Source organism: Peromyscus californicus, unplaced genomic scaffold (assembly GCF_007827085.1).
Source record: "Peromyscus californicus insignis strain IS unplaced genomic scaffold, ASM782708v3 Scaffold_4__1_contigs__length_199733344, whole genome shotgun sequence".
NCBI lineage: Eukaryota > Metazoa > Chordata > Mammalia > Rodentia > Cricetidae > Peromyscus > Peromyscus californicus.
The window spans coordinates 100,553,511-100,567,117 of NW_026294562.1; the positions used below are offsets into that span (position 1 = coordinate 100,553,511).

Sequence of the window (13,607 nt, forward strand, 5' to 3'; positions counted from 1 at the left end):
TTGTTTTGTTTTTTTTTTAATATACATATTTATCCTTTTTTATATTTTATTTTACAATATAATTTAATTCTACATATCAACCACGGATTCCCTTGTTCTCCCCCCCTCCCGCCCCCTCCCCTTCCCACCCAGCCCACCCCCCATTCCCATCTCCTCCAGGGCAAAGACTACCCCCCTCCCAGGACTGAGATCAACCTGGTAGACTCAGTCCAGGCAGGTCCAGTCCCCTCCTCCCAGGCTGAGCCAAGCGTCCCTGCATAAGCTCCAGGTTTCAAACAGCCAACTCATGTACTGAGCACAGGACCCGGTCCCACTGCCTGGATGTGGAGTAGAGGTTTTTGACAGGGGCAACTTTTTCACCCAGAATAAATTTGACAATGTATAGATGTTCTTTCTGGATGCTACTGATTATATACAGGACACATTCCCCCCCCCCCCCATATAAAAACCACCCCCAAATATCAGTAATGCCAAATTTGAGAGACAGTAGGTAGAATCAGCTTTGAGTTTAAGAAGGTCATGCACTTCTAAGGTCAGTAGCAGGGCAGGAGCCAAATATCACTTTGCTCTGGTCTAGTGTTCTGCCTGTTCCTATTTGGTCATTCATGTGGTGCTATATGGTAATATTTTATCTAGCTTCATATCTTACTAATTCTGACTCATATTTATCCTAGCCATACTTAATTGTTTGTATACTGTAAACTCCCCCCTCCCCTTTCCTAGCCATGTAATTTCCTTTGCCTAGAACATTCCTCTCATTTCTGGATAATATTTCACAATTATTCCAAGAAACTTTCCCTGGTTTATAACAACCCAAACTGGGTCAAATCCTACTTTTTCATTCTTCCATAGCTTATTCTTACAATTATCAGACTTACAGGGTCTGATAATAAATATGTCCATTAGCCTATGAGCATCTTGGGAGTTAGGACTCCCAGTCTTGGATTACATAGCTCAGCCATGCAACATTCATTCAGTCATAAAACCTGAGACATATTAGCACCTGAAAATGGGAGAAATCAATGTGAAGTAGTGGTGGGAAAGGCTTTGTAGAAATTGTAAGATGTGCAGTCTCCTGCTTTAATTCCTTGAAAATATTGATGAGTAGATGAGCCCCTTATTTTGGGTGGAGACAGTTCTAAGTAAATGACATTTTTCTGGTGGTGTCTTTCTATAGGTTGATATGTCAGACCTCTCTCCAGAGGAGCAATGGAGGTAAGTGTGCCAGTTCGGGTCCCACAGGCTAACCCAGTAATTATGTAACTACTCTTTTTCTTCTCTGTCTATGGGATGCAGTGTCTTATGACCAGTTGGACAGGTCTTTTGGAAACCTTTCCAAGTATCTGGGTCACTTCTGAACAGTTCACTTGGTCCTAGAGTAAGTAGGTACTTGTACTAAGCATCCTCTTGTGGTGAAGCCAGTTTTGCCATTTGCTAGCTATATGATGTGGGATAAGTTATGTAACTTCTTACCGCCTCTTATCACCACCTATTGGTGAAATTATTAAGGCCACTCCACGTAGTTAAAAGGGAGGTTTATTTAGTGGCGTAACTTACAAATGAAGGGATAGGTAGGTTGCAGGATCTAGGAAAGGCGTGGCGCTGTCTGGCAGTGTTCTCTGGAGAACTCTGCTCGGTCTGCCTCTGGCGTCCAGGGTCCAGGAACCAAGAGAGACAGCGCATCCGGATCTCGGGTCTTCAGGGTCCTCTCTTGGCCCCCGCCTTGTAGGCGTGACAGTTACCGAAGCCTCAGTGGGGGTTGGAACTTCCAGATCAAGGTTAGAATGGTTACCCACTACAACCACTCCCCTTTTTTTCTTATATTGAGGATTGAATCTAGGCCTCATACATGTTAAACAAGTAGAATACCACTGGGCTGTAATTCCAGCCCTTTTTACTTTTTATTTTGAAACAGAGTCTGATCAAGTTGCCCAAGCTAACCTTGAACTTACTGTGTAGCCCTGACAGGCCTAGAATTTACCATCCTTCTGCACTAGCCTCTGAAGTAGCTAGGATATAGGCCAGTCATACCAGGCCTGACAGTTCACTCCATTTGTTTGTCTGTTTTTTGGTTTTTCGAGACAGTTTCTCTGTGTGACTTTGGAGCCTATCCTAGAACTCACTTTGTAGACCAGGCTGGCCTTGAACTCACAGAGATCCACCTGTCTCTGCCTCCCGAGTGCTGGGATTAAAGTTCCATGCCACCACCGGAAATTCTGGAGATTTTTTAACTGGATCATATGTAAGAGAAAGAAACCAGGATTAACATTGTTTACATCATTTTACATGAACAATGATTTAAAAGATTATGACCAGGCTGGGCATGGTGGTGCACACCTTTAATTCTAGGACTCTGGAGGCAAAGGCAGTTAGGTCTCTGTGAGTTCAAGGCCAGCCTGGCCTACATAGTGAGTTGTGGTCTCAAAAAAAAAAGAAAAGAAAATGAAAGAAAGAAAGATAGGTTAGGACTGTTAACCTGAAAGGGCACAGGAAAATGGTGATAGAAACAGGAACAATTTTTCTGTTTGTTGCTTTAATGCAATCCTAAATATTAAAGGTTCGGCATTGGGAATGAGGTGTGGCTGTGTCCTTTGTTTTCACAGAGTTTAGGATTAGGTACAATGGATTAAAGCTGTAAGTAGGTATATTTTTGTTTCATTGTAAAATATGTATATATGTTTTTAGACAAGGTCTCACAAATGCGTTTTAGACAGGCTAGCCTCAACTTCATAGAGATGCATCTGCCTCTGCCTCCAGAGTGTTACAATTAAAGATGTGTACTCAACTATCTTTCTTATACAGCCCAGACCAGAAAATGCCAGCTTTAGATTGTTTCAGATATGTTGTCCAATTGTCTGATTATTGAACTTCTTTGAGCCCTTGAAGAGGCTGTTTACTTGATACTGATGATGAAGACATGTTTGGATTAGTGTAGACTTGAAGCAGTTCAGATTTTTTAGCCTTTAGTTAGTTCTAAACTTGCTCGCTGACCCTGGCAAAGAGGTATGATGAATAAAGTAAGACTCTAGAATCAGCACACTTAAATGTTACACCCTTTCGTGGTGTGATAATTGCTAAGAGTCTAAGGCTTTATGACTATAAACTCTGCTTTCTCCATCTAGTGACAAGGTTGAAATAGGGTTGAAATGGGCAGTGACACAAGCTTCTCCTGGCATTTCCTTCCTGATTCAAGGAAGGTTTCTTATGTTTCTGCCACGAGGGGCAAGCAGCACATCATTCATCTCTAATCCTAATAGCTGTGCTTTGTAAATAGAACCCGGAGAGCCTCTATTCTAACCCATGTCCATCTTCTCAGACATGGGTCTTAGCTCCTAGTTTTCATGGTACCCTTCAGTTGAAAAACCCAGGCTGGGGCTGGAGAGATGGCTCAGAGGTTAAGAGCACTAGCTGCTCTCCCAGAGGTTCTGAGTTCAATTCCCAGCAACCACATGGTGGCTCATAACCATCTGAAATGAGATCTGGCGCCCTCTTCTGGCATTCAGGCAAAAAAAACCCGCTGTATACATAATCTTTAAAAAAGAAAAGAAAAACCCAGGGCTGCTGGGCATGGTGATGCACACCTTTAATTCCAGCACTCAGGAGGCAGAGGCAGGCAGATATTTGAGTTTGAGGCCAACTTAGTCTACATAGTGAGTTCTAGGACAGCCAGGGCTTTGTAGAAATACTCTGCCTCAAAAAAAAACAACAACAAACAAACAGATAAATAAATAAGCAAGCAAACAAATAAATAAATAAATGAAAAACCCAGGGCCATGTTCTGAGCTATAGGCTAGAGGGATACCCTAGGAAACACTGTTCCTTTACCACCACACCATCCCTTCCTTGACTTACCCTGTCTTTTTGGTTTTCAGGGTCGAACATGCACGTATGCATGCCAAACATCGTGGCCACGAAGCCATGCATGCCGAAATGGTCCTTATCCTCATTGCTACCTTGGTGGTGGCCCAGCTGCTCCTGGTACAGTGGAAACAGAGGCACCCCCGTTCTTACAACGTAAGCCACTTCTTATTTATTTATTTATTTAATCCCATAATATAATATAATATAATATAAATAATAAATATTTATTTATTTTTGTTTTTTTTTCAAGACAGGGTTTCTCTGTGTAGCTTTGCGCCTTTCCTGGATCTCGCTCTATAGACCAGGTTGGCCTGGAACTCACAGAGATCCACCTGGTTCTACCTCCTGAGTGCTGGGATTAAAGGCATGCACCACCACCCAGCCTCATTTTTTAAAAAATGTTCTTTGAGACAGGATCTGTAACCCAGGAAGGCCTTGAACTCATTAAGTAGGTGAGAATGATTTTGAACTCCTGATATTTTTGTCTTTACCTCCCAAATACTAGGATTACAGGTGTGTACCACCACACATGGCACTTTAGTCATCCAGAGACCCTTTTTAAGTGTCCTAGGGTCCAGTTTGACCCAGGGCACATGTAGGCAGATAAAAACAGTAGCAATGAATTTTCCATATGGAATGATAAGTAGTTTGTGGGATATACATGTATGTGTGTCTAAAGAGCAAGTAATTTGGTATATGAAAACAAGGATAAAACATGAGACTCCTTTCTTGTTTTTTCTTTTGTTTTGAAACAGAGTCTCACTATTTGCTTTGGCTGTTCTGGAACTCACTATGTAGACCAGGCTGGCCTCGAACTCAAGAGATCTACCTGCCTCTGCCTCCTGAGTGCTGGGATTAAAGGTGTGTGCTACAATCTCCTGGCTAAAAACAAAATGTTTTTAAAATGAAAGGAAGGTGGGGGCCTAGAGAGGTGGCGCAAAAGTTAAGAGCACCAGCTACTCTTCCAGAGGTCCTGTGTTCAATTCCCAACAATCACATGGTAGCTCACAGCCATATATAATGAGATCTGATGCCCTCATTTGGCATGCAGGCATGCAGGTAGAACACTGTATATATCATAAATAAATCTTTTTGTTTGTTTGTTTGTTTTTCAAGACAGGGTTTCTCTGTGTAGCATTGGAGCCTGTCCTGGAACTCAGTCTGTAGCTCAGGCTGGCCTCGAACTCACAGAGATCTGCCTACCTCTGCCTCCCAAGTGCTGGGATTAAAGGTGTGCGCCACCACCGCCTGGCATAAATCTTAAAAAAAAAGAACAAAGGAAGGAAGGTGGGATGGCTATACTAATGTCAAATAACATAGACTTAAATAAAGATTACATGTGATAACATGTTTATATGATTATTATATATGTTAATGAAAGTACAATATAGCAAGAAGATAAAATTATAAATATGTACATGGCAAAAGAGCCCAAAATATGGGAAACAAAAATTGATAGGACTGAAGGGAGAAATAGGCAGTTCTATCGTAGTTGGAGAAATCAGTATTCCCCTTTCAATAATTGACAGAAAAGTGACACAGACGGTCACATATCATGTAGTGAACTTGAAGAACATAAACCAGTCAGACTGGTCCAGGTTGGCTATGAACTTGAGACATTCCTGCCTCAGTCTCCCCACTGTGAGGTTACAAGTAGGCACCACCATACTTTATGACATTCACCAAGTTCTTCTTTTTTTTTTTTGGTTTTTTGAGACAGGGTTTCTCTGTGTAGCTTTGCACCTTTCCTGGAACTCACTCTGTAGACCAGCCTGGCCTCGAACTCACAGAGATCCGCCTGGTTGTGCCTCCCAGTGCTGGGATTAAAGGCATATGCCACCACCACTGGCCTAAGTTCTTAATGTTTTAAGTACTTTACATGTATAAACTCAGTGAAACCTTAGAATAATTTAGTGAGTAGTGCTTTCTTCAGTCAGAGATAAGTAACTGAAATAGAAAATTGGAATAATTTGCTCAAGTGATAAAACCATTAGGTAATTTTACTTTATGACTTTCAGTCATATTCACTAAGTGCTTTTTTTTCCTGCAGTATGTGTTTAGATTTGTAATATTGCCAAAGATGGTTAGGTGTCTGTAGCCAACTACTGTGCTTTCTCATTTAATTAATTTATTCATTTTGGTTTTTCGAGACAGGATTTCTCTATGTAGCCCTTGCTGACCTAGAACTCACTCTGTGGGTCAGGCTGATGGATCTACCTGCTTCTGCCTCCTGGGTACAGGGATTAAAGGTGTGTGCCCCCACCACCCAGCTGTGCCATCTCACTTTATTTCTGTAACAGTGGTATTAGATAAAAGCATAGAAAGTTGAGGCCTGCGAGAATACAGCTAGGCAGGGTAGGATTAAATCTATGTTATTTGTTTCCCATTTCACGTTTTCAGCTCTGCTCTATGTGGCCTCTGGAAATGATTTTCTGTCAAGGGAACTAAGGAATAATCTGGATCATAGTGGAAAAGAAGCTGACCTTTGTCCTTGAGCTTGCTCAAGTTCCAGACCACACTGGTCTTTAGCTCCCTCAGATATTGGCATATATGACTAGTAGAGATATGTACCTTCAGGTCACAGTGCATGAGATGCTCACATGATACCAAGAGTTTCAAAAGAGCCATCATCCCACAGCTTAGCTATCTGGGTGAGTTTCATGTGTGGACCCTGCTCATGCTTCACTCTGTCATCTGAGATAAGACACTTGTAGTTGCTGTGTGTACTCTACAAAATAGAGATTACCACAAGGTTTCATTGAGCCCTGAAAAATGAAAAAAACATTAGAACACGTGTAGAGTGACAGCCCTTTTGGTATTTCTGTTTTTATTTGTTTTTCATTTTATGTTTACAGGTGTTTTATCTACATGTGTGTCTATGTACCACATGCATATAGTAGCATTGAAGGCCAGAAGAGGGTGTTGGATCCCCTGGGACTGATGTTACAGTTGGTTATAAGCTGCCACATACGTGCTGGGATTTGAACTTGGGTCCTCTTAAAGAGCAGGAAGTGCTCATAGCTACAAAGTCATTAAGTTCAGTTCTCAGCACCATTCTCTGGCCTCCCGGGGCACTCATTATATGTACACATCCATGTCTACAGACATGCACATAGTAAATAAAAAAAAGAAATATTGAAAAAAAAAATAGCTGGCAGTGGTGGCACACACCTTTGATCCCAGTGCCTGGGAGGTAGGGGAAGGTAGATTTCTGTGAGTTTGAGGCCAGCCTGGCCTACAGGTCGAGTTCTAAGACAGCCAGGGCTGTTACACAGAGAAACCCTGTCTTGAAAAACCAAAATAAATAAATAAACAAAATAAAATAAATAAAAAAGACTGGGTGTGATGGTAAATGACTTTTATCCCAGCAGAGGCAGGTGGATTTCTGTGAGTTCAGAGCCAGCCTGCTCTACATAGTGAGTTCCAAGACAGTCAGGGCTATAGAAAGAGACCTGTCTTAAAAGCAAACAACAAAAACAAAGTAATAAAAAGTAACATTTTAAAAAGAAGAAAAGGAGAAGAATCTGAATTGGCTCTCTCTATATAATTGTTTTGAGTTAAGGTTTCTCTGTGTAGCCCTGACTGTCCTGGACTCACTTTGTAGACCAGGCTATTCTCTAACTCAGCAACCTGTCTGCCTCTGCCTCCCAGTGCTAGGATTAAAGGTGTGTACCGTTATGCCTGGCTTTGATGTTATATTTTTTTAAAACTTTATTTTAGTTAGTTTGTTTATTGAGACAGGGTCTTATTGTGTAGCTCTGGCTGGCCTGGAATTCACTCTGTAGACCATGCTGGCCCCCACAGAAATCCACCTGCCCCTGCCACCCAAGTGCTGAGATTAAAGGGCTTCACTCCCATGCCTGGCCCCAATCTTTTTATAATGTATTCAACAAATATTTGGATTGGAACTGAAGTGTCAGCTTAATAAACCTGAGCTCGATTTCTGGAACCCATTGTTGAAGGAGAGAACTGACTCCTGACTGAAAGTTGTCCTTTAACTTCTAAACACAGTTAGTAATAAATTATTTTAATTCTTTTGCACTACAACTTTATTTAGTTTACAAAAGGATCTCTAAGTATAGATTGTAAAAAGGAAAGATTTAGTGTAATTTACATTCATTTTAAAACTGGTCTGTAGTGGTGGCCCACATCTTTAATCCCAGCACTTGAGAGGCAGAGACAGGTAGATCTCTCTGAGTTTGAGGATAGCCTGGTCTGCAGAGTGAGTTCCAGAACAGCCAGGGCCACAGAGAGAAACCCTGTCTCAATAAAACCAAAAAATAAAAATAAAAACTTGTTGTACACAAATTTAATTCTGATTAGTATGAACAGTACTTTCATAGATCTACTGCATATAAAAACTTTTCATCAAAGCATTAACAATGAATAAAGTAGGCTGACTGCATTTAAACAAAACTGGCCATCAAAGCCATTTACACTTAGTGCTGGTAAGAGCCAAGAACCCTCAATAAATACAGAACACATCCTCAGCCTGCAACTTCATCTTTGAAAAGGCTGTATATAATTATTGATAGCATATTGGTCTATATGCTACATGCCAATGCATTCTATAATTCTACAGTTAGATGTTTTATCTTTCTTTCTTTTTTTTTTTTTTAAAGGTTTATTTATTTATTATGTATACAATATTCTGTCTGCATGTGTTCTTGCATGCCAGAAGAATATCACCAGATCCCATTATAGATGGTTGTGAGCCACCATGTGGTTGCTGGGAATTGAACTCATGACCTCTGAAAGAGTAGTCAGTGCTCTTAACCGCCGAGCCATCTCTCCAGCCTTATCTTTCTTTATTAAATGTAATCTATACATATTTATAATTTCATCCAGGAAGAATTCCTTCACGGTGGGGAGAAAAAAAACTTTCATTTTTTTTTTTTAACAGGGTTAGATAAAATTAGCTCATGCTTTAGTGCTGTGCAAATATTTATAGCCTATCAATCTTTAAACTAACAGTAAAAGAGTGGTGCTACTAATCATGTATGCCTTAAAAATCAGCTTGTGATTTTAATGTAATTAATGGCAAGCCTTGATTCTAAATGCAAAGTACATAAAGTAACAAAATTAGTATCTGGAGATTTTTTTAAAAACAATGGGTGGTGCTTAGTAATGAGGTCAGAGGTTCTCTGGTGTACATATATACAAACGTGTACTCACATAAAAAAAGCAAGAATGATAAAACTCAAGATTTAGGATATTGGTGACTTGTATGAGAGGGAAATGGGTAAATAAGATAGAACACAGTTAAATATAAATAGTTTTAGTTGTTTCACTGTATGTTGACTAGTGGGTTCATTGGTTGAGTGCTGACTGAAAAGGGTAACAAACAGATGCTTGGCAAGTATAAGCAGAAGCATGTATATTAAATATATTGTATGTTTTGGGGATAAAGCATGGGCATGAAAGAAAATTGAAATGACTCCCTGGAGAATGCTGTGTTAAGGAAACATACTGGGGTTATTGTTGAGTAGTAGAAGCATGTAGTGTTTCAGGAAGCCACAGGAGGTTTAAAAAGAAGTGTTTATGGCATGCCAGAAAATGATGGAGTTGATAGATAAGGCTTATGTTTCTCTCCAACTGAATACAGTTTTGTTCTTTACTAGTGTAGGTTGGCAGCCCAGCCCATGTTACCACCAAGTGGAAAAACACTAGTCCTGTTCTCCTTAATGAGAGTTTTCATCAGGGACTATTGGCATTTTAGGCCAGTTTATTTTTTGTGTGGTGAGGAGGACTGTTCTGTGTATCATAGAGTGTCAGATGAGTTATTAGGGCTCTCCAGAGTAACAGAAGTTATAGATCTCTCTATATAAAGGGGATTTATTAGAATAGCTGCCTAGGAACAGAAGGCCCAAGAATCCAGTAGTTGTTTAGTCAATGAGATTGGGTGTCTCAGCTGGTCTTCAGTACACACTGGAATCCTGAAGAAGTAGGCTGTAATGCCAGTAAGGCAATGGACTTGCTATTGAGTGAGAGCAAGCAGGTGAAGAAAGAAGTTTCCTTATTCTATGTTCTTTATATAGGCTTCCAGCAGAAGATGTGGCCCAGAGTAGAGGTGGGTCTTCCCATCTCAAAAGATCTGGATTAAAGGTGTATCTTCCCAGTCAAAAACCCAGATTAGAAGTGGATTATCCCACTTCAAATGATTTAATTAAGCAAAAATCCCTCACAGGTGTACGCAGCCATTTTGGGTTTTAGGTAATTGCAGATATAGTTAAGTTGACAACCAAGAATAACCATCACATCAGGTATCCTGAGCCTCTATAGTAGCACCTTTTAGTAGATACCCAAATTTGTCTCTAGATTTTGCAGTGTGCTCCCTGGGAAGCACAGGGATTCCTGTAAGAAGATCTGTTCTACACTCAGGAGTAGCAGGGATGCTGCCTACCAACCTATGTAGTCTAGGTGCTCTTGGGAATCTCTTGCTGTCTGTAGTTTAGGAGCTCAAGTCTAGTTTTTCACATTCGAAGAAGCGTTAGCTCAAATTAACACACTTGGAGCAAACTGTTTCCTGTTTCTAAATTTCAGATAATGTTCTTTTCATTTCTAGCATCAATACTTAAATTACTTACAGTTTATACTTGATAACCATTATCCAAAAAAGGATTTTTCTTGGCTAGACATGCACTAGAGTACTGCCTGGTGACAAGCAGGGCCCAGCACTACAAAGTAAAAGCAAAGTGCTATGAGAACAGGGGGCATGGCTCAGGGGAAGAGTGCTTGCCTAGTGCACACCATGTGCAAAGGTGTGGGTTTAATGCCTGTCACTGATAAACAACAACAAAATGGGCTGGTGAGGTGGCTCTGTGAGTAGAGGCCCTTGAAAATAGACCTGATGACCCAAGTTTGATTCTTGTATCCCAGGTGGTAGCACGAGAGAACCCACTCTAGTTGCCCTCTGACCTCTACATATGCACAGTCGGCATGTACACACCTGCATGCTTGCTTTCCCTCCCCCACTCCTCCTTTCCCTTTCTCCCTCTCTCCCCCTCTCCTCTCCTCTCTGCTTCCTTCCCTTCCCTACCCCTCTCCTTCCCCTTCTCTCTCCCTTTTCCTCTCCCTCCTTCCCTCTCCCCTCTCTCATATACACTAAATAAAAATAATAAAGCATTCTAAAAAAAAAACCAAAAACCAAAAAACAGCTAAAGCCCGATGGTGATGTCGCACGCCTTTAATCCCAGCACTCAGGAGGCAGAGGCAGGTGGATCTTTGTGAGTTTGAGGCCAGCCTGGTCTACAGAGCGAGTTCTAGGACAGTCATGGATACACAGAGAAACCTGGTCTCAAAAAACCAAAACAAACAAAACCCAGCCAAACTACTATACAAGATAGGGCAGGGATTTCTACCCATGTTTCAAACTAGTGAATCATCAAGCAGGATCTGAAGTGATTTGCTGAGAGAATGTGATTGTTAAATTGCAGAACTAGAGCCCAAACTAAAGTCTAGCTGTTGCTGCTGTTGTTTGTATGCTTGTATGTGTGCTTGTTTTTATTTAGGGTCTCAGAGTCCAGGCTGACCTCTAACTCACTGTATAGCTGCAGCTGATCTTGAATGCCTAATTCTCCTACCTCCCACTCTCCCAAGTGCTAGGATCGCTGATATGGACCACCGTGTCCAGCCTTAAAACATGATTCTTCCTTCTTTTTGTTGTCTTACGTGCATGGATGGGTGTTTTGCCTGCATATGTGTCTGTGTGCTACTTGCTGCAGAGGACAGAAGAGGGCACCAGATGCCCTGGAGCTGGAGTTCCAGGCAGTGGTGCTGGAAGTAGGTGCTGGAAGTTGAACCTGGGTCCTCTTCTAGAGTGCTCTTAACAGCTGAACCATCTCTCCAACCCGTGTGTGTGTGTGTGTGTGTGTGTGTGTGTGTGTGTGTGTGTGTGTGTGCGCGCGTGTGTGTGTGTGTGTGTGTGTGTGTGTGTGTGTGTGTGTGTGTGTTACAAATACTCTTTTCTTTTTATTATTAAATTTTAATGCATATTTGTAGCAGGAATCTTAGAGTCTTATTAATAAAATCAAACCCAGGGCCAGTTATTGGAGTGAAATGCTGGATGGTCAGAGAGACAGAACAAGCCACAGCTAACTTCACCTGGCCAACTTCTCAGCTGATCTTGTTTCCTCAGACTGGAAGCCTCTGAGTCCTCATCCAGAATGAATCTCAGCTGAACCGTGCTGCTCCAAAGCCTGAAAGCTTAACCAGCCAAATGCTTCTAGTTTCTGGTCCTCACGCCTTATATATCTTTCTGCTTTCTGCCTCACTCCCTGGGATTAAAGGCTCGCTTTCTGGGATTAAAGGCGTGCACCACCACCACCTGGCTTCTGCTATGGCTTGCTATTAGCTCTGACCCCCAGGCAACTTTATTTATTAACATACAAATAAAATCACATTTCAGTACAAATAAAATATCACCATACATATTAGTGTTTTTTTTTTTTACATGTATGTGTATCACATGCCCATGAAGGCTAGAAGAGGACACCAGATCCCCTGGAACTAGAGTTACAGGCAGTTTTGAGCTGCCGGGTGGGTGCTGGGAACCAAACCTAGGTCCTCTGTAGGAGGAACAAGTGCTCTTAACCTCTGAGCCATCTCTCCAGCCCCCAAAGCTGATTCTTGTTTTTGTCTCTCAAAAGCCTTAGGGAATTGCTATGTTTTACCTGCTACAGTCATTTTGTTGTAGCTCCTGCGTTTTCTTCCTTGATGCCCGAGTCATTTCCTTGGATCTCAGGTACTTTTCTGTTCATTGTGTCACCATCCTCCCTCCCCCTTCAGGGTTCCTCCACAAACTCAGAATGATGTTCGGGAGGCTGCTAGGAAGACAAGATCTGGATTGGAAACCTACTCCAGCTCAGGCTACTTTTCTGTGGCTCAGTTTTCACCATCTATTCTAATAGTCCTTACTCCTTAGCTCCCTCAGGGATGTTAGGGGAAGGAGAGGTTTATGCCTGGAAAAGCATCCGGCCTATTTGTGAAGATCTCCCAGGAGTAGCTTTCATCATTGCTGTCTGCTGCCAAATATAGTTTGTTTTCAAGCCCCACCCCCTGAACAGCTGTTACTTTCTGGGATGGATGAGCAGCAGACCTACCTGGGACTCTGCAAAATAATGTAGGTTTTTTTTTTTTTTTTTAAGATCTCTTTTGTTCCTGAGCTTAGGGGGCCATTAGACAAAGATCAAGTAATGTGTCCTTTGGGAAGCTTTTCTCAGTTTTCCCATTGTGAGTGAAGTTGACTACCAGGGCTTATATCATTCTACAACTTACTTTGAATTAGTTAAGTTTTTGTTTTTCTTCAAAAGACTTAAGCCCTTGAAGAGGCTTTATTATTCATGTTGAATTCCCCAGTCCTTAGCATGTTGTTAGTGTCTGTTAAATGGCTGTTTGACTGACTCTTGTTTGGAGAGGGCACAGCTTGGGAAAGAAGCCATAGTGGTAAGTAAGATCCCAGTCTTGGGATACTGGTAGTGAATTTAGTGTTTCTCTGAAAGACAAGAGTTGAACCCAGAGGCAGGAGGGACACAGAGACAGATTCTTTTTTTTTTTTTTAAAGGTCATTAGCATACGTTAGTGATGTGATGGTTGCCTCTGGAAATTAGGATGGCCATTTGCTGGGGGTATAGTAGAAGGAAGCTGAGTAGACTTTCAGTTAGGCAGCCTGAGGTTGCCATGGCTCTGTGGCCTTGTAGACCAATATTCTGAGGTAATTTGTGGACAACTAAAACCCCTCAACATGT

At 41.6% G+C, this 13,607-nt stretch overlaps 1 protein-coding gene across 2 annotated transcripts in view; it reads left to right on the forward strand.

Annotated features, from left to right (window-relative positions):
- Rnf121 (ring finger protein 121) overlaps positions 1–13,607 on the forward strand; it is a 65,545-nt gene that overhangs the window by 24,327 nt on the left and 27,611 nt on the right. For both annotated transcript variants that reach the window (XM_052761059.1, XM_052761060.1), the window contains exons 2-3: positions 1,178–1,215; positions 3,873–4,014. In XM_052761059.1, the coding sequence (XP_052617019.1) occupies positions 1,178–1,215; positions 3,873–4,014 (180 nt within the window). The remainder of the gene's footprint in view (positions 1–1,177; positions 1,216–3,872; positions 4,015–13,607) is intronic.